At 53.1% G+C, this 25,101-nt stretch overlaps 2 protein-coding genes across 3 annotated transcripts; one reads left to right on the plus strand and one right to left on the minus strand.

Moving 5' to 3' along the window:
• Positions 1 to 61: 61 nt before the first annotated feature.
• Positions 62 to 3,587, plus strand: CUNH22orf23 (chromosome unknown C22orf23 homolog). Its single transcript, XM_039725224.1, has 6 exons — positions 62 to 134; positions 377 to 439; positions 770 to 946; positions 1,359 to 1,493; positions 2,865 to 2,965; positions 3,259 to 3,587. The coding sequence occupies exons 1-6, from the start codon at positions 62 to 64 to the stop codon at positions 3,361 to 3,363; spliced, it is 654 nt and encodes a 217-aa protein (XP_039581158.1). The 3' UTR covers positions 3,364 to 3,587.
• A 658-nt stretch (positions 3,588 to 4,245) lies between these two features.
• Positions 4,246 to 25,101, minus strand: MICALL1 (MICAL like 1). Of its 2 annotated transcripts, XM_039725445.1 has the most exons (16): positions 24,910 to 25,101; positions 18,743 to 18,791; positions 16,552 to 16,693; positions 15,340 to 15,443; positions 14,561 to 14,688; positions 11,781 to 12,361; positions 11,179 to 11,242; positions 10,129 to 10,514; positions 9,374 to 9,852; positions 8,773 to 8,907; positions 8,237 to 8,363; positions 7,760 to 7,850; positions 7,316 to 7,389; positions 6,789 to 6,903; positions 6,411 to 6,457; positions 4,246 to 6,107 (listed from the first exon to the last, which is right to left on the minus strand). In XM_039725445.1, the coding sequence occupies exons 1-16, from the start codon at positions 25,053 to 25,055 to the stop codon at positions 5,986 to 5,988; spliced, it is 2,790 nt and encodes a 929-aa protein (XP_039581379.1). In that variant the 5' UTR covers positions 25,056 to 25,101; the 3' UTR covers positions 4,246 to 5,985. The 2 variants fall into 2 exon arrangements, with proteins under 2 accessions (XP_039581379.1, XP_039581380.1); XM_039725446.1 differs by lacking the exons at positions 18,743 to 18,791; positions 24,910 to 25,101 and having other exon boundaries at positions 15,340 to 15,499; positions 16,552 to 16,667.

Genomic DNA, 25,101 nt, shown 5'->3' on the forward strand with positions numbered 1-25,101 from the left:
AGTTCTCCTGCGCCGTTGCCGTGGCGACGCCGCCGCTTCCCCGGGCCGCGCCCCCGTGCCGATGGAGGCGGCGGGGACCCCGGGCCGCGGCGGGGTCTCGGCGGCGGGCAGGCGGGGCCNNNAGTTAGTGAGAGGTAACGGCGCAGCGGGCCGGGGCCGGGCTCAGCTGCTCGGGGCGCCGGGGTCCCGCCCGCCGTGCCTCGCCCGAGGCAGAGCGTCCCAGCCGGGCGGGCCCGCGGCTGGTGTCGCCGTCCCGGCTGGAGCCTCCCAAGACCGCATCTTGCCCTCGGGGTTGGGGGTGTGAGGGGAGGTGACCCCGGGGCGGGCTCCCCAGCCCGGCTCTGCTGCCGCTTCAGCGACACGTTGTGTTTTCCAGGGATGATGGAGGAGCTGCAGATGACGCATTCCCAGAGGCGATACCTGATGGACTACGTGACACGTGAGTGCGGCCCCCCGCTCTCCTGCCCGCTGCTGTGCTGTGCGCAGGAGCTTTAGCATCTCGCCCAGAGCCTGCTCGGACGGGCAAGTGTTGTAACCAGCAGCTGCTGATACATGGGGACACACGGGGCGAGCTGTCCCCGCGGGCCAGCCAGAAAACAGGGCACAACGGTGTGACCTGAACCGCAGCCTGTCGTGCCCAGTGAGACATCTGGGGCACTGGGGTCTTCCCTTGTGATGCTGCTGTAGATCAACAGGTAGATCTGCTGGCAGTGGCCCAGAGCCACGCATTCATGCCGTGATTTGCTGTTATTTTTGGTTCGTCCCCCAGGAGGAGATGCCCTGCCCCTTCAGAGATTCCCCCCATCCAGCCAGCAGCCAGTGCCTGTTTCCTACCCAGCAGCCTGCCAGCCGTGCAGGCTTCCAGCCAGACCGCTTCTCCGACCTGCCAAGGTGTGCCAGGCAGGAGATGCCTACACCCGGGAGAAATTCAAGCCACAGCCCACACGTAAGTCAGCAAACGTGGCTAATAAATACACGGCAATGCCTGGAGCCTCTCCTCCCCTTCTGTCCCTCCCCTGCCTCAATCCCAGCAGTGCCAGTACAGCTGAATTGCTCCAGTCTGCAAAGACACTTCAGAAATGGATCTCTGAGGGAGCATCTGCTGGAAGTGCTCACTGACTTCTGCCTGACAGCTGGGGGTGACAGGTGACAGACCTTGAGTAAGAATGGGGCACTACATGATTTTCTAGCACATAAATGTGAACCACTCCTCTGATGTTGGTTCCCCCATGTGGTGCTTGGACTGACATTCATGAAACACTTCCTCTGGCACAATTAGCAGGGAAGCAGTGTGGTCAGGCTCCTCCACGAGGAGACATGCTGATAATAATGGGGTTTTTTTCCTTTGGCATTCACAGGAGATTTGGAAAAGGAGAAGAGAAGACTTCAGAACATCTTAGCGTTAGGGAAGGACGAGGTGGAGGACAAGGTGGAGCAGGTGTTTGCTCGGAAGAAGGAAGAGGACATAGCTGAGCCTGACCGGTTTGAAGAACGTACGTCTGCATGGCCCCATCTCTGGCAGTCAGGCTCCTCCATGAGGAGACATGCTGATAATAATGGTTTTTTTTTTTTTTCCTTTGGCATTCACAGGAGATTTGGAAAAGGAGAAGAGAAGACTTCAGAACATCTTAGCGTTAGGGAAGGACGAGGTGGAGGACAAGGTGGAGCAGGTGTTTGCTCGGAAGAAGGAAGAGGACATAGCTGAGCCTGACCGGTTTGAAGAACGTACGTCTGCATGGCCCCAGGAGGGAGGCAGGCAGGAAGCCTGGGAAGCCAGCTCCCTCCTGGGGCTGGGGTGGCAGCCTGTGTTGCCAGTACCCTGAAGCCCATCACAGGAGGAGCCACAAAGGCCAGTTTCCAAGAGAAAGGACTCATTGCTGTGACACTGTGATCCAGCCATCCTCACAGAGCTTGTACTGCTGAGGTTTGCTGGCAGATGGCTCTCTGGGCTGCCCACACAAAATGCACCCTGCTGGCAGGGAATAGCCTGGGGATGTGCAGGGATACCTGGGATGCAAGCTCAGGTACTGTTGGTCCTTTTCCCAGCAAGCATGACTCAGCATAGAACAGATCACTTGATAGCCTGACCACACTTTGGGCTGTTCCACTCCAGGATCACAGTAGTTATACTAGCAAAGCTTGAATATTGAGCAGAATTTGAAGCAGTGAAAGACTTTTGCCTGCAGTGTATACTGGGATAGCAAAACCCTGCCTAAAACCTCTCTCTGTGCTTGAATCTTCAGTGTGTGTGTACAGCCCTGCCAGCCCTTTGCCAGCCAGGTCAGCACAAAGATGGGCATTGCTAGAATAATGTGTACAGAAGGGGTACATCCTGCTGCAGGGAGCCAGTGCAGCTGATTTTACACGTGCTTGGTAGCCTCCAACACTTGTCACAAGCTGAGTGTTGTCCTTGACACATCTGTGACAGGGTTTAGATCAGCTGGCTGCAGGTCTGTGCTGCAAAGCAGCAGCTGATGATCCATGCCTGGTCTTGGATGGTTGCAGCCACTGGGTGATGCATATCAACTAATGAACCTCAACAGCAGGTTCTGTCTCCATCCACAGACTGGTTAAATTGCCCCCAAGCAAAAGAGAATTGTCTACATAAAGGAAACTACAGAAGTAATGTTCCTGGGAGTGGTTAGAAGTTGGGCAGAGGGAACATTTCCCATTATGTAAGGGACTGCTGAGGTATTGTGATGACATGTTGTGCAAGGTGAGTTGTTTTCCAGATATCACCCTGCCTTGATGGGACTGCTGTTCAAGCAGAACTAGGAAACTGGGGGTTCAGACCTAGACAGAAAACGTGATTTCTTGCCTTTTGGCTGCATGCTGTTTCCACAGTTCTTTCTCTTATCCACCAGTGATGAATGAAATTCAAGAGAGGAGGGAATTCCTGGCAGAGATGGAAGCTCTAGGACAGGGTAAGAAGTATCAAGGGATCATCCTCGCTGAAATCTCAGAGGTACGCAAAGGCCTGGGCTGAACAGTGCATGGAGGGAATCCTGTGTGTCAGAGATCCTAAAGCAGAGTCTTTTCTGGTGTCTCAGCAGGAAGGGGGCAAAGAGCTGCTTCCCTTCATGGCACAGCTCAGGCATGAATTTGGGGAATGGGGGATAGCTGTTTTCCAGCTTTCTTTCCATCTCTGCATGTAAATTAATCAGGGAAACAGAGTTTTTATTCTTGAGATTGGCAAGAGAAGAAAAAAAAAGCTGCTGGCTTTCTCCCTGCTCAGCTCTCCCCTTTTCTACTTTGCAGAAACTGCATGAGATGAAGATCATTGACAAGAAGAGAAGTGAGGAAATGAGAAATATCATGGCAAAAGCCTTCCCTGGTGGGAACAAATCCAATCTCCAAGACTAGGCCAAGGGCAAAACAGAGGTGCAATTTGTTCCCACCTATTCTTCCCAGACTCTGAGCATCGGAAGCTGGTCTGTGTCTGTTTCCAAAGAGGGGGCAGCACCATCTGTTGCCTGAAACTAGAAGGCAGGACCAATTTGTACATACACAGTGACAGAAGTTGTAAAATCCTTCCCACACACTGGATCCCTTCTTGCTCAATAATATTAAAAGCATGAAAACACACAGCAATGGCTCCCAAAACATGACAAAGCAGAGCCTCCCTTTTCCACTGCAGTGCCTTAGCAATCCATCCACAGAAATAGAGTCATTCCTTCCCATGTACCCAGAGGTGGATGTTTCTCATGACAGCATGATGGTAACACACACTGCCACCACACCTGCAACCTGCTCACTCCTGGCCCTGTGACTCTGGGAATGTCTCTGCAGGAAATGCAGCTGCACAGCCTTGTGCAATCACAAGCCCTGTGACCTGCAGCATCAGCAAACCTCTGGTGGCAGCCCACTGGGCATGGGCTCAGGAATACAGCTGGGCCAAGCAGGGACAGGGAATTTCACCCCAGTGCCAGCTGCTCTTTGCTGTGGGCTTGCTGTGATTTTTTGGTTCCTGAAAGCATGGTATGCAAAATAGCTACTCTATTCCCACAGAGACTGGAAATGGCTGTTTGCTCACCTCATAAATACCCACATCTCTGTCCTCCAGCAGGCTGAAGCATGATGTCCAACTTTTCCTGTGGAAATCCCAGCATAACGTCCAGTTTCCAATTTCCTTAAGATCTCATCCTCTGCTTCTTAGCAATACTCAGTCACTTTCCAAAGCCAGGCAGCATGCCCTGGCCCTGGGACAGCATGAGTGCACAAAGGAATCAGAAACCTAATCCACAATCATTTTTTAAATCCAATGTTTCTTTTATTTCTGTTCAGGTGAATGGAAGTCATGGGGTTAGTACAGTATAATTTACAAATCAAACTTCTGACCGGGCACAGGGCCAAGGGGTGTCAGGCTGCAGCAATCCCAATGGCCTTTGGCAACAGTGATGTGACAGCAGGCTCTAAAGCAGATTTGTTTCTCCTTGGAGAAGAGCTGTGCTTTGGGATCTCCTCTCCCCCACCACTGTTCCTCATCAGCCTGCTGGGTATGGCAAGGGTGAGATGGCATTACCAGCACAGGGCCGAGCTGGCCAGCTCCCAGCCAAGGGACCACGCTGGGACTGAGGAGGGGCTCGGGTCCCTCTGGTTTTGGGAAATGAGGATCCCTCTCCAGAATGCTACACCAGGCACCTTGCAAGGCACTGCTGCGAGAGCATTTTGGCTAAAGCCTGTTGGGTTTTTAGAGAAGTCTGCAGCAGATGGCTCAGGGCTGGTTATGTCTAATTTGCTAATGAGAAGGCATGATGAACAGCTGACCAACCAAACACCCATGGAACTCTAATTGAGACTGATCCAATAATTCAATAAATAACTTATCATCTTGGAAGTGAAGGCAGAAAAAAATGGAAGGAAGAAGGGATGGTTGGAAGAACACTGTCCCCCACATTCCCTCCTCTGATGTACACACACGCACACACATGACAAATAAAATAAGGGGTTTAAAGTTCTAGGATAGGTTTGAATTCATCTAGTAAAGGAGGTGTAAAAAACAAGCAGCCACATCTGTACACTTTTAAAGTATACACAGATGAAGCTGGGTAAAGGTCAGTTGTGACTGCGCCTCTCTCCCCTGCCGCTCAAGGGTGGCACTAGTGAGCAGGGACACAAGCTTAGTGCCCCTCACCGGCACCCAGTCAATCTTAAGCTTTTCTGCCCTTGCCTGGAAAAGGAACAGGTCCTCCCTCCCCAGGAAGGCAGCAGAGTCAGCAGTGTTTAGCAGCAGGGGGGTTCCTGAGTAGGGCACGTGAGCTACATCCTAGCAGCTGTATGCTGTCCCCTTGGGTCCACTGAGCCTTGGGACGGAGCCCACCCACCCCTGGCACTCGAGGGAGGGGACAGCTCAAAATAAATAGGGCACCAGTTGTTTTTTTGGCTATGGCTCTAGAGCCTTGTGATGCAGAAGTATTTTCTTAACCTTTTAGTTTAGGCCAGTAAAACCCAAAGGATCCTGATTCTAATGTCAGTTTTCTCCTGAAGTTAAAAATGGAATAGAAAAGGGACAAGAGTGGGCAGACAGGGAGGGACAGGGAGGCCCAGTCCCCTCCTGGCAGAAGTCAGAGGCACATGGAACTGTCACAGTTAGAGCGGGAGAAGGGACGGGGTGCAGTTAGTGCAAGTTTTCCCACAAACACGGAACTCCTTTGCTTGTTCTCAGTTAATGACAAGAGCACGCAATTGGGTAACGCATCTGAAAAGCAAATCCGTCTCCTCCCCACCTTGTTAACAAGGCTTCACGGAGGGTATGGCCATGCTCCCCCACAGCCTCGGGAAGGGGAGGGCTTGGAGGGTATGGCCATGCTCCCCCACAGCCCCGGGAAGGGGAGGGCTTTGGTCATTCTCACCCACTCTGGGCTGAGGGCTGGCATCCCCCTGGGGCAGCAGCTCAGGTGCCTGGGGAGGGAGCAGGGGGAGAGGCAAGCCAGGGCCAGGGAGAGGTGAGTCGGGGTTCCCTCCCACTGCTGGTGTTCCCCTGCTCTAGCTTTTCTCCTTGGGTGACTTGCTCTTGGAGTCGTGCTTGTTGCCCAGCAGCTTAAGCACCTTCATGGGCTTGAATTTGCCTTTCTTCTTGCTTTCTGTCTCCGTCTCCTTGTGAAATTCTGGGGTTGCAAAGGGAAGTTGTTACTGTGGGATGTCAATAGTTGTACAGACACACTCATAACAACAAGCAAGGGTGACAGCCATGAACCAAAGGCCTCCACTGCATGCACACTTTCTCTGATAACAGGGGTGTGCAGCACAACTGTGCCTCCAACTTTATTGGCCCTACAGGAAAGTCCCCCCAGTCTACACAGAACAGATTCAATCTCTCCTGCGCACAATTTCCCAAATGGCTCGTGCTGCTCCTTACTGGGGTCAGCAGTGAAAACATCACACCAAAAAGCTTCCCATTTGTTTCTTACCTTTCCTTTTAATCATGGCTTCCAACATTTTATCCTCCTCCTCTTCTCTGAAAGAAAGAATGGGAAAGAGGTCAGGAATTCAGCCCTGAAAACAGCTGCTGTATTGTTTAAGGCTAGAGAGCCTCCTACTTAGAAGCCATAGAGGGGCACATCCATCACTGTCTTGTGAGCATTTGCAATCAGCAGGATAAATCCCACAGGCTGCACGTGCTGTCCTATCTTTCCCACACAAAGCATTCAAAGAGACAAGGACTGGAAGCTTGGGAAAGACATCAGCAACATGGACATCTTGAGACACCCCCACAAGGCACTCATGGCACTGAGTCAGACAAGCTGTGCCTTTCCCCTCTCCCCCAGTTCACCCCATTCCTCACTCACCTCTGCCGGTCCTCGTCCAGGCAGTTCACAATGGCATTCCTCTGCTCAATGATGGTCACCAGCTCCTGCATCAGCACCTTCTCCCTCCCTCGGTCCTCATCGGTCCAGTCCTTCTCTACCCAGCCAAACCCCAGGGAAGGACAGGCAATTACATGGCTGAAGGAGCACTGAAATTCAGGGCTTCGGGGCAGAGATCTCCAGCACAAACCCCTCTACCCTGCCATGTTACAGGGCCATGTGGGGTAGCAGTACTATGGGGACAGAGCCCTGCATGTGGCATTCCCTGGGGACAAAAAGAGCACATCCCTGCACAAGACTGGGACATATATTGAGATGGGACAGAGTCTCTAGAGCCAGCTGATTGCATTGGCATCCCTACAGATCTGATTCTCTTCACCTGAGATCCACCTAGAGAGAGGGGAGATGATGCCCAGGGGGAAAATTATCCTTGTGGGTCCCTTGCAACTCAATATAGTGTATGATTCTATGAAAAAAATGGGGCAAGCACACCCAGAGTGGTGCTTTACCTGGCTTGTTGAGGAGGCACCGCAGCTCATACTCCACGTCTGACTGCCGCTGCTCCAGGTTCTGCTGCTTGAAGCTGCAAAGGAAGGGGGAAGTGTTGGCAAGCACTGCAAGGCTCCAGAGAGGTGGAACGTCATCCCAGAGTACAGGGTGAGCTTGGAAAGAACCATCAAGATGCTGATCTTGTCCTGTATAGCCAGGGAACCAAGGACCAGTAAAGACCAGCCCTGACTGCTCAAGGCCTTCCTGGAGTAGATGCTGCAGAGGCTCTGGAGACACACTGTGAGTCAGTTCTCAGCACATCTGGACAGATTTGCTTGCCCTTACTCCCTCCCTTTTTAGGCAAGGCCAGGTCAGGATCTCCCCTGGGAGCACCATTTCAGGAGGGCTGAGAAAGGGTTCCCAGGAGAGTGTCAGTGTCTCTCCACACGCCTGCCCACACTCACATGTAGATGAGCTCCGACTCGTGGCGCACCAGCATGTGCTTCTCGTGGATGAGTTTGAACCAGTCCACAAGCAGGTTGTCCTCAGGGTTGTCTGCCAAGCAAAGGGACAGTTCAGAGCCATTCCCAGCCCTGGTGGATCCCATCACCCTGCAACAGGCTGGGCTCTGCCTAGCCAGGGGAGGGGCACTGGGCTACAGCCAACCCAACCTCAGCCTGTTTCTAAGACCCACAGAGGCCCTATCTCTACTCCCACTTGGAGGCCAGCACAGCCTCTTCCCAGCATCAGCAGGGAAGAAGTCACTGTTGCTATTTCCTCGGAGACCCACGGAGGCCCTATCTCTTCTCCCACCGGAGGCCAGCACAGCCTCTTCCCAGCATCAGCAGGGAAGAAGTCACTGTTGCTATTTCCTCGGCTGGAGAGAGGGCAGCCCTAGGGTCTGTCCTGCCCCACACCCACAGACAGCCCAACCCACGCACCATTCTCAGCACTGCGCAGTTTTTCCTCCAAGGCCACCCCACGGTGCTCCAGCTCGTCCAGCTGATGCTCAATGGCATCCATCTCCCCATAGATGTCTTCCTCAGGGATGTACTGATCTGTCTGCACCTGCCAAACCATAAATCAGACACTTTCATTACCACCAAACTCCAGTTTCCAGGGCTAATCCAAAGACTGGTCAACACTAGCACGGCCAGGGGGACAACAGAGTATTCCACTGAAGTGTGGATCTGAAATCCCCACCCCACTGTGGAGCAAAGGAAGATGATGGTGCCTTCACGAACAAGGCATAGCCTACACATCCTGCTCCCCAGCCACAGCCCCCTGCTGTAATCCCTGCCCACACGTGGCTTGCCTTCATGAACAAGGCGTCGCCTACACACCCTGCTCCCCAGCCACAGCCCCCTGCTGTAATCCCTGCCCACACGTGGCTCAGCAGGGAGCCTGCAGACTGCTACAGCCCTGCGGGATAGCACAGAGCCAGCTTTTCCCTCCCTGCTCCCCGGGGCCCTTTCACCTTGCGTTTGATCAGCGGGAAGCCGTGGCCTGGCGCGGGAGGACGCACAGGCTTGGAGCCCTTGGGAGGTTTCTTTGCCGAGGGGGAGGCAGCAGGTGATGGCTTCCGATTGAAGGGGTTCTCTTTGCAGGAAGACTGGAGAGGGCAGACAAAAGCAGACACATGAGCATCCAGGGAAGGGAAGGGATCCCAACAGGTGGGATTGAGCAGACAGGGCAGCACTACTGTTTGTCCTGCCCCACAGGCTCCTAAAAGAGGAACACAGCACTCATCTCCACAAGCACCTCGTCAAAAAAACTGCTGTGCTCCTGTTTGACAGCAGCTTCCCAGCCTCTCTCTCACAAGCATGCTGAAATATTTTCCTTCACAGTTCCCTTCCTATTTGCTCAGACTACGTGACATCCTGCCTCTTCTCTAGCACATGGGGTAGGCAGGGTACAAGCAGAGCCACCATTTAACACAGGCCTGAAGCTTGCTTTCTGGGGGTCACACATCAAGCCTACCAAAGGGACAAGCCTGGACCCACAGATGGCCTGTGACCGAGTGATGGATGGGGGAGAAAAGCCCTGTGATCTGGATGGGGAGAAGGTCATCATCTCACCTTCAGCTGTGGTTTGGGTGAAGAAGATGTCTTAGGGCTCCCAGCACCCCCATCTGAAGCCAAGAGGATGGGTGTAGGGCTAGCCCCAGCTGGAGGCTTGGGGGGCAGCCGGCTGGGGCTGGTCTTTAGGCTGCCAGTGGAGGTGCTCCTGCTGGTGTGCAGGGTGCTGGGCTGCGTCTCCCCACTGAGGCTGGCCAGCTCGCTGGACGAGGAGAAGGAGGAGTTGGTGGAGAGGCTGGCTGGGACAGCAGGGCTCTCACTGGAGGAGACGTTGGCCAGAGGTGCATCAGCGCTGGAAGTCTTGGCAGCTGTTGGCATGTGCACAGTGGGCTCCGAGGAGCTTTTGGGCACTGAGGCCTCATCAGTGTCTCCCAGCACCTTGGCTGAACTCTCAGAGTTGATGCTCTCGAGGCTGAGGGCTGGAGACGGGGTGGAGGATGATGGCTCAGAGTGTGACAGCCTGGAGATGGGGTGGTGGGCTGCAAAGCAAAGGGAGAGCTCAGGGAGGAATGAAGGGACAGCCAGGACAGAAGGGGAGGGTGGCATACACTGGACACAAGGGTCAGTGTAAAATCTTGCCTGCAGAAGCTGTGCTCCAGTGGGTAGAGAGGACATAGCTAATGCAAACTAATGCAACCATCACTGCATAAAGGCCTGGCCTGCCAGGGTGAGGCAGAGGCACCTGGGAAGGGGGAATCTCCAAGGGAATGCACAGGGGCTGCAGAAGAGGGATAAAGGAGTGGCAGGAAGCTCACCTAGCGGGGAAGCATTGGGAGCTCGTGGAGCTGGCCGCTTCTTTGCCTTTGGACTGCTGGTAGGAGTGATGCCATACCAGGGGTGGAGAGGTTTGGCAGCAGCCTCGCTCTGCTCCTGCTCAGGTGTGCTCTTTTGGGTGACAGCGCTTTCCACTTCCTCCTCATCCTCTTCCTCAAAGGGGTTGTACGGTTTGGGCTCTGAGGTATCAGACCTGCTCTCCTCACTCCTGGCTTTCCCCACCTCCTCCCCATCCTCCTCCTCTGAAGTCCTACTTGGAGTCTCATGGCTGTTGCCTGGGGGAGGAGGGGGAGCTGGCTTCTTCTTGGGCTCTGCTTGCACTAAGGCCATCCATGGTGGGTCCTTGGCTCTTGCAGCAGCTCCACCACTGGCAGAAGGGAAAGAAAAATCGAGATGGCAGAGACAAGGTGGGGTGGCAAGGCACTGGAGACGGACTTTGCCCTTGGGGGAAAGGAAAGATGGAGCAGGATGTCTCCCATGCAGAAGCAGGTTTCTCATCCAAGGATGGCCCTAGGCTTCCCCAAACACAGTGTCTCACTCTCTGTGGGCAACCTTACAGGCCTTAGGGAAACACAGCCTGCCTGACTTGCCTGCTGGGCCCAGTGTTTTGGTGTCTGAATATTACAGCCTCCATCTGCTAAGCAGTGGTAAAGGCTGAGCTTTATGGGCACAGCTGGTCTTCTCACCCTTCCCAGGACAAACCCTCCACAAGACAGACAAATGTTCCCTTCTTAGCACCCACAAGCAGGGCCATTTCAGAAGGCATGTGGCAATCTGCCTGTGCCACAGAAACACCTTTCTGAAGCTCTCAAACTCTTTACAATAAGAGAAAAATGCCCTGTGAGGTACGGATGAACACTGTTGGCCTGATCATGCTGGGCTAGCACCTATTGGAAAAGGAACTTGGTCAATGCCCACATCCTCCTAAGAGCAGGAGCTGGTGGAGCTGGGAGAGAAGACCACAGCTGTGCTGTCCCATAGCCCCAGCTTGCTATGGAGTTCTCAGGTGATCTGCAAACAGAGGGACGTACCGATCAGAGGAGCAGGGTCTCCCTCGAGGTTTTGGGACAGGGGGGCTGGTTTCAGGTACCCGACCTAGAAAGACATAGAGTCAGACTGTCACAACACCAAAAGGACATGAAGAAAGAGGTTAAACCAACATGAGGCACCTTAGATACCTTCCCACAGGAAGGTGGCTATTCCCACCCACTGAAGACCCCATGGCATTTCTCCCACAGTGGATGCAGCCAGCTAACCCCAAACATCCCCTTTGCCTTTTTTCCCCTACTTCTTCCTGGGAGCTGCACCTGGAGAACTGACATGCCCCTCTTTTCCCACACGTGCAAACTCCTCCAGCTCTACCAACTTCCCTCCACACTGGCTTGCTGCCTCTGGAGAGCTCTGGAGAAGTACAAGGGAGCAGGCAGGCAGGAAAAATATAGTACTGCTGTCCTTGCTATGGGGATGGCTGGCAATTGCTGACAATCAAAGACCTGGTGTCTGAGCCAAAGACTTATTGGAGGCAGAAGAGTGTCAGGCTGCAGAGAAGGAAGGGAACTCAGCCAGCCTGCAGTCAAGCACCTCACCACTGAGGATGTGGGGAGTAAGCCCTGCCAGCACCCTGCCCTCTTACCGTTCACCATGCCCGGCCCACAGTCGCTGCCCTCGCCCTGCAGAGCGGACCTGGGCCGGGGGACAGGGTGGGAGGCTGGAGGCGACAGGGCAGATGCATCAGTGGCCTTCCGTGGGGCTGGGGTGGGACGAGAGTCTCTGAGCCGTCCATCCAGAGAGCTGGCTTTGTCCTGGCTGAGCCCTGCAGGCTTGCTGGGGATCGGAGGCCTGGGGGGAGTCTGGGAGACAGGTGCCCCACTGCCAGTGTGAGCAGGGGCTGTCGGTGTCTCTGCTTTGCTGGCTGTGCTGTCCTTCTCTGCTGGGCCAGCAAGGCCCTCTGCAGGCGTAGAGGTCTCTGCCACACTCTCCTGGGAGTCACCATCATCCTTCCCCACCTCTGCTCCTGCCTGGAGGGCATTCTCTCCCATGCTGTCAGCCCCAGTCTCAGTTCTTGGCTCTGGTGACTGTCGGTCTAGGCTGGGCCTCCTCTCTGCCTTCCCGCTCACGGCCAGTTTACCACGGTGCTGCGTGCAGACAAAAGTCCCTGCCTCTGACCCAGGCTTGTAGGACCCCGGGAGCAGTGTGCTGGAGCATTCCTTACACCTGCCAATGAGAAGAGAGAGCACCATGAAATGGGGGATGCTACCCTGCCCTTCACAGAAGGCAACACACCTGGAAGACCCTTGTAGGGAGAGTTAGTTCTTACCCCTGCGATTAAATCCTAGAGTGCCCCAGGGGAAGTCATTTGGGAAAAAAAGAGAAGTAGAGAAATGTAACCAGGCCACTGTAGGAACCCATGGCAAGTTCACAACTCAAATACTGCACCCATTTGAGTTCTTCCTTCATCTCAGAAAGGATTTAACAGATGCAGAAGGGTGACAGTTGGTATCAGGATATGGTGTGGTTTCCACTCGGAACAGGGAGAGGGATCAACCATTCACAGACATGAAACAGTGAATATCAACTGGAATTAGGGAGTAACTGGTTCAGAACTGGCACGGGGAGGCTACGGGTCCTGGCACATTAAAGAACTGTCAGACACATTTGTTTGTAAAACAACAACTCCCCAGGACTGATAATTAAATAAAATTACATCAATTTCTATTCGGGAAATTCCTGCATTGGAGGCTTCCAGAGTACTCAGGAGAAGGAACACACAAGCCTGGCCTGGTCTGATGCTCAGCCTCAGTAATGCTGACTGTGGCATCCTGCTGGGCCACAGCTTTTGGCTGGAAGGACAAGGGCCTTAGGCAGCAGGGCCATTCTTACACTCTGCTTGGCCTGTTGAAACTGGGCTAATAGCTTCCCTGTCCTTTGCTGTCTGCCACATCTCCTTGGATCATCCTCTCTTCCCCCTCTGAGCCTCTGAATGCTTCCTAATTAATTCCTCCAGGCACAAATGACATACAAAGCACTGGCAACCAAGTCAGTCCTTCTCCACCTGGGAAGGGAGGTGGATAGCATACGTGAAAGACAGCCAAAGGCAAGGGGCTGATCAAGCATTCCCATGAAAACCAAGCTTGTTCCTTCTTGTCTGAATACCTGGTGCTTGCAGCAGCTGGCTGCCCTATGTTGCCAGCAGATAGTTTTGGCAAGGAATTCTGCTCTGGGCATCTAGTTGACTGGGATTTCCTTTCAAAATTGAGAGAAGTGTGAGGACATAGGGACTCTAGAGAGAAGGGATAGGATGAAATGAGGAGGTGGAAAGCTCAAACAAGGGGAGAAAGTGGTTTGCTTTGGGTTTGTCTCCATCAGCCCACAGGAACCACTGCCATAGCACATTTCTGACCAAATACCGTCCATGAATCAGCACAGGAAAGAAAAAAAAAAAACCGAAACCAAAACAAAACAGAACATAGACAAGAAAACAATCAGGAGGCAAAATATTTGGGATTAAATTATAGGGATCTCCCTGCTCAGTCTGAAGGGCTATGAGCTGTGCCACGGCAGACATGGTACCTCTCCTTTTCCTGGCCCATGAGGAAAGTGCAGGTTGCACCTGCACCCCAAAACTCCTGTTTTTGTCCCAGCTGCAGGTGGGAAGCCTGATGGGCCCCAGCTCAGCTGCCCTCCTGTGACACTGTTTGTACAGCACATCGCCAACTGGCTTAGGCAGGTGAATGAGGCCTCCCAAATCTTCCCAGTGGCTCAATGTTTCTGACCAGATGCCAACCCTTGTCCTGTGGCCCATGGGAGAGATCTCATTTCTTCATCATCACAGCAGGGAAAGCAAAGTGAAATGATTTCACAGGTGCTGCAGGTAAGGACCTGTACTCAGGGAGTAACCAGAGAGCTCCTCAGTTTGTTAACAGTCTGCAGCTCTCCGCATGCTCCCTGGGAGCTCAGCACCACCCAGGCAGCATGGAAGCCTGTATATCCAGTTGAGGATGTGGAGTGTAGGTGGAAGGAGGTCTGTAGGATGATGTCATGGCTCAGACCTCAATGGAAGGGAAAGGGGGGTAGTCCTGGGCAAGCAGCTGGTAAAGAGGTAGAGCATCCTTTTTATGGAGGTCAGAGAAGCTCAGGAGGCTGGGACTCCAACTAAGTGAAGTGGGAAAGCACAAGTCAGCAAGGGAGGCACGGAGCAGGACAGCAATGGAGCACAGGCACACAAGGGGCTAGTCAGACCTCTGTGACAGGGGGCTGGCAGGCAAATGGAACACCTTCACTCTCATTTCAAGCACTGTTTCTCATGTTCCACGTCGCCCAGGGACGCAGACACTCGAAGATGGAGCGCAGCAGGCCACAGACCCCAGCGTGCCGAGGAGAGAGGCTGCCCCGGCAGGCCCGGCCACGACGTACCTGAAGCACTGGCGGTGGTAGAGCTTGCCCTCGGCCAGGTAGCGCTGCACCAGGTGGACGTGCTGCTGGCAGGCTGCACAGGTGCTGCTGAGCGCGCTGCGCCGCGACCGCTCCGAGGGGACATCGGCCTGGGACACAACGCACAGGCGGCTCAGCGCGGGCGCCGCCAGCTGCTCCCCGGAGCAGCTGCTCCTGTGCAAGGCTGAGCGCTCGTGGCACAACCCAGGGGCTGACCTCAGGGGCTGACAATGCACGGAACAGCTGCCCTCAAGCCCAGGCACAGGCAGGCTGCCTCTTCCCAAATTAGAAGGGGCCGCTTCAAAAGGAGCCTTGGCCCTGTCTACAGCTGAAGGGCTGTGGAAGGGACTAATCTATACCCCCTGCACCAGGGTCCTGGGAAACATTGAAAAAGGTCCCATCCCAGACAATTGCTAAAAACTGAAATAAGAGGCATCTTTTCTGCCCTTCTAGTCCCACATTCCTGCCCTTTTCTCATCTACAAGGTTATTTCCACATAGGAAGGACACCCAGCACCAATCTGCCCAACCTCTTGCCTGCCATGGACAAATTACAGTCCACAGACTCATAAAGAAAAATTGGTCTCAGCTGGATCCCACAAGGAAACAAAATCCCAAACACCCCTCACCCTCAAAACACACGGGCAGGCCCCTGCAGAGATTCATGGCTCTGTGACAGGCTTTTTCCCATCTCCTCACCTGCAGCGCAGGGGTTACCACTGCCTCAGGCTGTCTTTGAAAGTTTACCAAGAAATTAGGTACCTGTGGTGCTGAAGGACTCTCAACTGCAGCCACAGGGGTCTTGTGGGACAGCAGAGGAGGAGAGGAGGCAGCAGTTGGTCGCTTCATAGGCGGAGGGACGCTGGCTGGAGGCAAGAGGGAAGGAGGATCAGGCGTGGAGAGCAGCGGTGACTCACACCACCCGTGTGCGGGAAGGGGAGGGGAAAAAAAATAAAATCATCCAGCCTTGTGACATAGGATGAGACCTGCCTCTCCCAAAACTTCAGTGCTTATTTTAGGTGGAAGAGACAAACACAATCTAATAATGGGTCAGCTGTGAGGCTGCCAGAGAGCCTGGCCTGCTGTGGATCCCCTTCTGTGGCCCAGGGATGCCAGCCTCTCACTGTGATTTTATTTGCTCATCACGTGCTGCTTGGCTTCCTTGTAATTGACTCCCTAAGCAACACTCAAAGCCCAGAGCAGCTGGGGTAGCTGCTGATGCTTTGTTGTGACCCACTGGGCCCCAGGGCTTCCAGGCTGTCAGCAGTCTGTGAAGCATCTCTTGCTGTCGGGGCTGGAGCTCATACACCAGGCCCCAGCAGGATTCCTTGTCTGGAGACCAGCATCCCTGGAGAAGCACATACAAGTGGAAGAGATTTATCTGATGTAGTGGCTACAGACTGAAACAGAGGAGACCTGGAGCTCTCATCGCCACCCAGCCAAAGGATGTCTGGGAAGAGCTGTCTCAAAGCACTCAGCTCAGGCTGCAGTCGTAGGGACAAATGAGCTGATTTGAAACATTCTAGCCTGGCTCCACTCCCTGTCCTCCAGACACTTTACATGTACCTATGTCAAAAAATTAGCTGTGGTAGATGGGCTCCTATTTCACTTTCTCCTATTTTAGCAGGTTAGAGCAGATCACAAAGGGTTTTGGTGAGCACCAGGGGTGGTGGCCCAACCCGAGCTGGCAGGAATGCAGTGCAGAGGGAGGAGAAAGGCGTTTCTTTTTCCACAGCTTGAGCTATTACATCACCCCACACCTCCTGTGAAACCTCACCCCAATGCACTCTCTCTTCCAGGCCCTCCTCAAGGGCACCAGCAAGATGCAGGAGAGGCAGGTACTACCTCTCCTCTCCCCTTCCCCACAAACATAGCCCCCAGTTGCCACAGGAAGGAGGAAGCACAAGGCTGTGCTGGGTTTCCTGTACTCAAACAGGGGCAAACTGGAAGCCTGAGGGGTGGGAGGACACTCACCTTGGCTGGGGTTGTTGAAATGGTTGTAGTACTGAGACACGTAAGTCATGATGCTGAGGCAGTCGGGGACTTTCATGGAGACCATATCATTGGGATCTAGCAGGGCTGGGATGCCCAGCTCCCGCTCTGCCAACTCAAAGGCCTGCAGGAACAGCACAGAGGCATTAAGGAAAGAAAACTGATGAAAAATAACAGAAATATCAAATTGGAAGGACCCTAGGGAAGGTTAAATAGTGAGTCTATGGCATCCCTTATGGACAGAGGCTTCTGAACATGCTGCTTGACTAAAAGAGTAACAACAGAAGCAAGGTTCCCTTCAAGTTTTCACAAAAAAAACTCAGTGGTTTGTTTTTTTTTTCAGTTCAACCAGCAGTGCCCTCACGCAAGAGCCTGGCAGAGTCTTGGCTGGCACCACGAAGGGCCGAGGGCTGGCAGGTACTTCCAGTGACACTGAGCCCTACTGAGCAGTGTCCCCAGGCACCCCAAGTGCTCACCCCACAGAAACTAAACTGACCATCCTTTCATGCTCTGGTGTGCCACACCTTCTCCTCCCACAATCAACAGAGCCATCCCAGCTCAACATCCAGCACCCTGCCGTGCACAAGCCAGTACTCTCAGTACTTTTCTGTGTCTGAGCAAGCAGAAACAAGGACACTGTGATAAGAAGCACCCCTCTCCTCCAACTGCATACACAGCTACTCAAAAGGAAGGAATGGAGCAGAAAAAAAGCTGTTGGGGAGTTTCCCACTTGTCAGTGTGTGAATTACTGTCTCTACACTGGCCATCCCTCTGCTGAGCCAAGGGCAGCGTACCCACAGTGATCTCCCAGGGACAGGGAGATGCAAGGCTACGGCAGGGAATGAAGAAAAGTAAGCCAGGAAGAGATGACAGTGGTTTGGGCACTGAATGGTGAGGTACCAGGTGCACAGTAAAGGTACTGGGAGTGGGTAAAGACTGAATGCCCCTAGTCTGTGGGGCATGAGGTGCTGTGCAGGATGTGAGATATAAAGGAAAGGAATGGAGAAACAAAAGAAAATGGATATTTGCAGTATATAGTACATACTAGGGGTAGAAAAGTGCCCCCCATGGACATCCTGCTCTGCTCAGCCTGGCTTTAAGCCAGTTCTCTGGACTGAGTCTTACTGAACACAAGGCTGCAAGGAGCAAGGAGCGAAGAGAGATCTCACCTGAGAGGTCTCTAATAGGACAAGATACCCATTGTGTGGGTCTTGAATGGAAAAGCTGCTAATGACTGAAAAGGGCCAACTGGTGTAGGAAAGGACGTGCCAGGACACAGCTGGACAGGCCTAATCCTGTAAATCCCAATTCAAAGAATTACAGAATGGCTGGGGTTGAAAGAGACCTCAGATATTATCTAGTCCAAACCCCTGCTAAAGCAGGTTCACCTAAAGCAGGTGACAAAAAATCACATCCAGCTGGGGTTTAAATATCCCCAGAGCAACAGACTCCAGTTCCTCTCTGGACAGCCTAGTCCAGTGCTCTGTCACACTCACAGTAAAAAGTTTTTCCTCATATTCAGCTGAGGAATTCCTGTAACTCAGTTTGTACCCATTGCCCCTTCTCCTGTTGCTGGTCACCACTGAAGTCTGGCCTCATCCTCGACATCCACCCTTAAGATATCTGCATGTAGCATAACTGATCTTGGGAAGGTGATGGGCTGTGCCTTTCCACAGACTATCAGAGCCTGCAGCAACTAGGTCTTTTTGTCATTTAAAACAAACAGGGCTATTGCTGCTCTGTCCTACCACTAGCCCCTGGGGCTGGGCATCTCCCCATTCCACACTGCCTGCTTCTGCTACTGGCTCCAGCTGTCCCAAGCAAGACGGGAACATTGCAGACCAGGATCCAGCATCACCTTCCTCTCTGCTGATGCCTGAAGTAAAACCAGCTTCCTGCTTCCATTGCCTGCAAATCTGGAACAACTGAGTCAAGATGTTGCACCATTTAAATCTTCACCTGAGATGTTGTCTTGGCAACTATTAGGATAACCAGGCTGAAAGCTGATGTTTCAGATTCCCTTGTTTCCAGAGAAGCTCCTGCCTGTTACTTACAAACACAGATTCTTCTTATACCCTCAGCACTGTCACAAATTCCTCCCACACTACATGACCTCCATCAAGTCATTCTCACATAATTTCTTCCTTCTGTGCACTGCAGAACGGGAACTTACCAAGCGATTATTCTCATAGACGTCATCTTTGGAGAGAGAATCAAAGTCTCTGAAATGAGAAAGCACAAAATAGCCACATGAAATGCACAGGAAAAGTGCCCCTATGCCATCACATGTAGATTCCCAGGACAGTCAACCTTACAACAACTCAACACGTAAGATCCTAGATAAATAAAACCTTGGCAAAGCAGATTTCAGGTTGTAACGGGACAGGGAAACCAACGGGAAATTGCAATTAAAAAAAGCAAGCGAGTCCCAAAAGGGTGGTGACCAGGAAATTAAAATGTTGTTGTTGTCTCTCATTACCGCTTCTGCCCTTGAGATTGACGGCTGCAGAAACACCAGGGCCACGTTTCAATTAGCACCACACACTGCTGTACCAAAGATTGCATGACATGACCCCACACTTGCTTTTCCAAGGCACAACCAGAGGTGGATGGGGATACAGACCACTCACCTCAAGAGAAAGGGACAGATACAGGTCTATGAGGGTCCTCAGACAAACCTGCCTGCACCACCCCAAGGAATCTGGGGTGACACAGAAGATCTTCAACTGCACTTCTGCCCTTGCTTTCCCCCAAAGATTCACAGTGCACAACCAATCCTCCTCTGCTGCAGCCCTTGGAGCTGAATGCAAGCTGCTCAGGGCACACAGAGGAATCCCAGCAGTCTCCAACCTAGGGGATCCATTTATTCCAACCCATTTCACTTGTTCCCCTGGAGCCCTCTGAGGGTTCAACCTGCCCACAGGGACTGATTAGCCGCCTTCACCAGGGAAGCAGAGGGCAGAAAGTTAAACAGTCTGCAGGCTTTCAAAAGAGGGGAAGAAATGCAGGAAGGTGTTAGCTATGCCTTTTGCACATCCGTGTGGGCATAACGTGTGAAAACAGCATCACACTGCACTGCTTACAGCTCCTTCCTGCCAAGGATCTCAGCTTTGTTACAAAAGAACTCCTCATGCAGCAGCCCGGTGTGCCTGCCAGCTGGATTCACAGGAGGATGCAGTCCAGAGAGGTCTAGGGTCAATCAAAGCCACCCCAAGACCACAGAGACGTGCCAAAGGACAATTCAGACTAGAGAGAAGAATGTATTCCCACCCCAAAGGTGGTGTGCAGAATCCAGGTGAGGTGGCACCTGCAGAGAGGGGCTACAGGAACTTCCTTCCTCCATCCCCCTCTGGATTTTAGTGCCTTTTCCTGAACACCAACAAACCCTTCGCGGTGCCACATGGCAGGGCAGCCAGCCCCTTCTCGAAGCCCCTCACGCAGCTTTCCCAAGGCTGCAGAGGAAGTCTGTGATGAGCTCAGGAAGGTTTTCCCAGCTGCCTACACCACCACAAAATTACACTTCCTCCCTTCAAAAGCAAGAGGCTGCTGGTGCCGTTTCCTCACAGACGAACGAAGCTGCAGCCACTCGCTGCTGCAGGAGCAAATGCTGCAGACACACAGAAAGGTGGGCTGGATGTTCAGCTCTGTTACCTTCCTGAAAGCTCACGTGGATACATGCACCCAGCTCAGAGTGCTCAAAATACCACAACTTTTCCTTCTCCACATGCTGGTGAGCAAAGGCTTCAGCTGCAGCCTATGCTTTAATGTCAAAACCACTGCCATTTTTTGTAATTATAACTAGTCTCCACTGGGAGATGTTTTTTTCCTGAAGTTTTGTTTTGTTTTTGCCAAGAGAAGTCCTTTAACCTTGCAGTATTTTTTTTGCCTTTTAAAGAAAATGCCAACTTGGAACACAGGAGAAGCAATGACAGCAAAGTTATATATCAACTGCCCTCTAAACATTCATGACCTTCATTTTGAATGCCTTCACTTTCAGGATATGGGAGTGGTGTAGCTGGAAGCTCCAAGACTCCTTGGTGGGCTGAGCTGGGAGAGTATTTTCTGACAGACAAAACATCGTGTCCATTCCACTCTGCCCCAGCAAACCAAAGCTGTTTTATTATACCAAGGCAACTCCATTAGGAAAAGCAGATGTCAGCAGAGGATGTGAAGCTCAAGAGGTATTGAGGGTTTACCAAGCAGCAAGGGAATAGAAGATTCTTTCCCACTAATGTAGGATTGCAGACTCAGCTTTGTTGAAGTCCATCAGTACATGGCCCCAGGGCTCAGTTTATTCAGTTCCTCTCCACTGCATTTTCCAGCTCCCTCTCTGATAAGCCAAGCAGGACCACACTGACCTGTGTTGCTCCTGACATGAGCACTCCCATATGCCATTTGGTCACGTGGCATCCCTGTGGCTCCAGGCAAGCTCCCAGTACCAATGTGCAAGGAGCATGGCCTCTCAGGCATGGGAAAAGTCACTCCAGACACACCCCTTTCCCCTCTATAAACCACCTCCTCTGCAGAGAGCCCAGAACTTGCCATCTCGCAGTTCTGTGACATGTGGCTGCATGTCACATTATTTCCTTGCCCTGATCTCAGCAGTCTTTCATCCAGCCCTGCTCAGGCTCCTCTCCTGCCAACATACCCATCCAAGGGACTGGATGTAAGAACAGGCAAGACTCTGGCTATCCCAGCTGAACAACTGTCTTGACTCAGCAAACCCCGCTGTTGTACGATATCCCGGAGTAATATTTCTATGCAAATAACATCCCAAACACCTAATTAGATACATGCAGAGCCACTAAGCACTCCAGGGTTTAGGGCAGCTGCCAGGGAGTACAGCAGATCCAGGGAAGGGGGAAGGGTGTGCCGTACAGCTAAAACCAGAGCAAATTCCTGGATTCCTCAAATATAAATCATGAGCACTTTAAGGCAGTGCCACATAATAAGCCATTCAGCTTTCCAGGTCTTGTCAGAGAAATGCAGGCAGTACATGGGAAGGGACAAACAAGATTTTTGATGCTGCCTGTAACCAAACCCACGGCTCTAGGGACACAAAACAGTGTTTCTAAAACAGTTCTCATCTCCTGTTTTCCTCAAGCCTCCATACACTCCAAAGGCCATACTCCTTTATTCTTCTCACCCCTGAATGCCAAGATCCTTCCCTGTGTGCCAGGGAGGCTGTACAGCCTGAGATGCTGAAAGATGCTCTTTGCTTCATTAATCTGTAGCAAATGCCTTGTAAACACTAATTTCATGCTTCAATTTCTAGAGCACTGAGCAAACAAACTCATTAATCCCCACAGTCCACTGTCAATTGGTCTGAATGTTGACAGCTTAACTGAAAAGGGAAGAGAAGAGATTAAATGTCTCATCTCCAGATCACACAGCCAGCAGCACAGTCAGAGGCTAAATCCAAGTTTCCCATTTCCCTGACTGGGACAGCAAGGAAATGAAGCCAAGTGAAGTGCCTACAACAATGGAGTCAGGGATTTTAATCTGCATGGTTCAACACACAGGCTCTGGAGGTGTGCACCTCGTTCTTGGTGGTCACTTCAAGACACTTTTAGCTGAATTCAGTTCCTCAGACACTGAGGAATTCCAGTTTACTTCTTTCAGAAAGCCCAAATCTATAGTGTTTCCAAGAGCTCTGCGGGAGCTGCTCCAAAGCTCTCCAGGGGAGCACACCCCTCTGACACCAATTTGCCTTATTCCATGGTGACTGTGCTCAAATCAGGAGTCATGTGGAAAACTGTCCTCAGTCTCACTTACCCATATGGTCTTTCATGAGCCTCTTCCTCAGTGTGTTCCCTCCCAGCACAGCAGCACAACAGGGGTGCATCCAGGCAAGGTCAGAAAACTGGGATAGGCTGACAGCCACCCCAGCAGCATTGCCAGAGGATCAGGGTGGCAGAGGAGCAGTGTCACACAGGTAGATAAGAGCTCCAGCTCAGCCCTCCTATGGATGTGCCCATCCCTCCTCTCTGCAATCCCAGGGGAAGCCAGTGGGAAGCAGGGAAGCAGAGGAACTCACAGTTCTGTGGAGCTCAGAGGAACTCCAGCCTTCGGGGAGCAGCGCAGCTGTCTCGTGTGGGCCAGGAGAGCCCCGCAAAAAGGAAGACCACAAAAGGTCAGAAAGGCACTTCAGATCCCTGCCAAGTCCCATTACTGCACTGACTGAAAGCACTTTAGAAGAAAAGAAGGGCAACCACTTTTCCTCTGCCATCAGGAGATTTAGTGCCTCTGATCCAATCTTCCCACTTCCAAATCGGGACAGGCTGAAGAAGCTGGAATCAGATGAAATGATGCTACTCTCCTGACGGCAGTCTGAAAATCCTTCTACAACATGCCATGTCCTTGTAAGGCCCTGGGCTTTGTCTCTACAACCAGCAGCTCGTGCAGAGAACCTGCGAAGCACGTAGTTAGGACATCTGCCAGGAGCAGATTTAAGCCCACTGACAACTTAAGAGCAGCAGCCTCTGCTTTAATGGGATGGTAACTATGGTTAATGGGAAACCATCAGGTGGTTTTAGTGGTGTTTATCATAAGCTTTTACTGAACCTCTGCTTTTCAGTTCTCAGCCTTCTTAGTGCCATTAAAAAAAAAAAAAAAATTGCAAGTGCTCCTGTCCTTAATTTGCCTGTTCCCACCCAGCAGCTTTGCAACTGGGAGCATTTTCAGAGGCGCCATTCTAGCTAGTCAGAGTGAGCCATACCATACAAGAGCTGCAGGACACAAGACCACACAGCTCCTTCAAGACCCAGAGATGTGATGCAAAGACACCGTATGTCTTGGCTCTCAGTCATTCCAGAACACCATGCTGAGGGTTTTGGGGCAGCCACCTGAAACACAGCAGGCGGCAGCTCAGGTTCCAGCCTACCTGCTCAGCTTCAGCTTGTGAGGACATCGGCCTGTTCCACTCTCTCACGGACACCACAGCCCCACAGTGGAGACCACAGCCAACCCTCTGCCTGACCGAGGTTGCTGTCATGGCAAAAGGCCTTCCTGAGGCCAGCTCAGGAAAGAGAACTCGGTCAGTATGGGCAGCCTCAGAGGAAGAGCCACCAGTGCCAGAGCAGAACGTGACAGGACGCATCCCCCTGGCTGGCTTTAGCGGCAGCCCAAGGAGCGCGTGCACGCCGCAGGCACAGCGGGGTGGGCGATGCCTCCCTGCCCTGCAAGGGCCACCAGGGATTAGAGCAGATGGGCGCCGGATTCCCGGCACCGCCGGGGACACAGGGTTACAGCGCAGGTCGGGGCAGATTCCTTCCAGTGGCTCAGCCAGTTTCTCCAGCCTGACACGGCGCCCCCAAGCAATCCCAAACTCACTGTCTGCCTACTGAAACTCACATTCCCCCCCAGAGACACCCAGGTTCACTGTGGCATCTGGGGAAAACAAGCTAGAATCCAGAGACACCCAGGTTGGGGGACGCTACAGAGGCTCAATACCCCTACTGGCTTTTGCTACCTCCTGCTTTCACTGTGGCATCTGGGGAAAACAAGCTAGAAGCAAATGCAAGCAGCAATCTGGTCCAGGCTTCTACAAAGTTCAGAGTGGCTGTCTCTGGCAGCTGGGAATCTCGCTGTGCAGGACAGGCCTCTGGCCCTCCTGAAGTGTGACAGCTCACCTCATGTTGAGGCAAAACACCCCCACACCCAGATACCAACACCATGTCTCTTCTCCGGTAGGCGCTGCTCCCATTAGGGTGTTTGGACCTAGTCCACGTCCATGCTCTCACCACCCTTATATCACACAACTTCTGCTAACCCTGACCTTGACAGGTCTGCAGGACCAGGTCCGCAGGTTGTTCGCTGAAACACAGAGTGACAGAATGATTTGGCTTGGAAGGGACCTGAAAGATCATCTGATTCCAACCCTGCTGCCACGAGCAGGGAAACCTTCCACTGGACCAAGATGCTCAGAGCTCCATACAATCTGGCTTTGAGCACTGCCTGGGAACATGGAATCCTTCATTCCCAGTCCCAACTACTTCTCGACAGCATCTTCTTTCAGCACATCCCCTACCAGCACATCAGCGCAACAGAGACACATCCGCTGAGCCCCTCATGTCCATGCTCAGGGCGCTTCCCGGCCAGCCAGCCCGGAGCTGTTTCCCACGGTTCCTCCATCCCCCCGAACCCCTGTGAGCCCGCCGAGAGCCCCCCACGATCGCTGCCGGGCACAGGCGGCCCAACCCCTCCGGAAAGGGGGGTCCCAGGGGTCCCGCGCCCCAAAGCTCCGCGCCCCCCGCTCCTCCAGCCAGCAGCGGCCGCGGGCGGCAGCCGGGCCCCGCGGCGCCCGGGGCGAGCGGCGGGCGAGGCGCGGCCTGCACTCACAGGAGGTCGGGCCGGTGGCGGTGCAGGATGGCGCAGAAGGCCAGTCCGTCGCGGAACGAGGTGCTGAGGTCGCGGATCTCCACGCCGCGGTAGCCCTCGCACTGCCGGCGGCACCAGGCTTGCAGGGCGCCCCGCGGACCCGACATCGGGGCGGCCGCTCCCAGCGCCGCCGCCGCCGCCAGCCCGNNNNGG

The sequence above is a fragment of the Passer montanus genome, unplaced genomic scaffold (assembly GCF_014805655.1).
Source record: "Passer montanus isolate IOZ18808 unplaced genomic scaffold, ASM1480565v1 scaffold55, whole genome shotgun sequence".
Lineage (NCBI taxonomy): Eukaryota > Metazoa > Chordata > Aves > Passeriformes > Passeridae > Passer > Passer montanus.

What these genes read in the sequence shown, in the direction of transcription:
- MICALL1 (XM_039725445.1), bottom strand. Translation starts at nt 25,055, where the DNA reads ATGTCGGGTCCGCGGGGCGCCCTGCAAGCCTGGTGCCGCCGGCAGTGC. An exon ending in TCCCAATGCTTCCCCGCTAG is followed by an intron (nt 9,853 to 10,128) that starts GTGAGCTTCCTG and finishes TTTGCTTTGCAG; the next exon opens with CCCACCACCCCATCTCCAGG. An exon ending in GTGCCTCCTCAACAAGCCAG is followed by an intron (nt 6,904 to 7,315) that starts GTAAAGCACCAC and finishes TTGGCTGGGTAG; the next exon opens with AGAAGGACTGGACCGATGAG.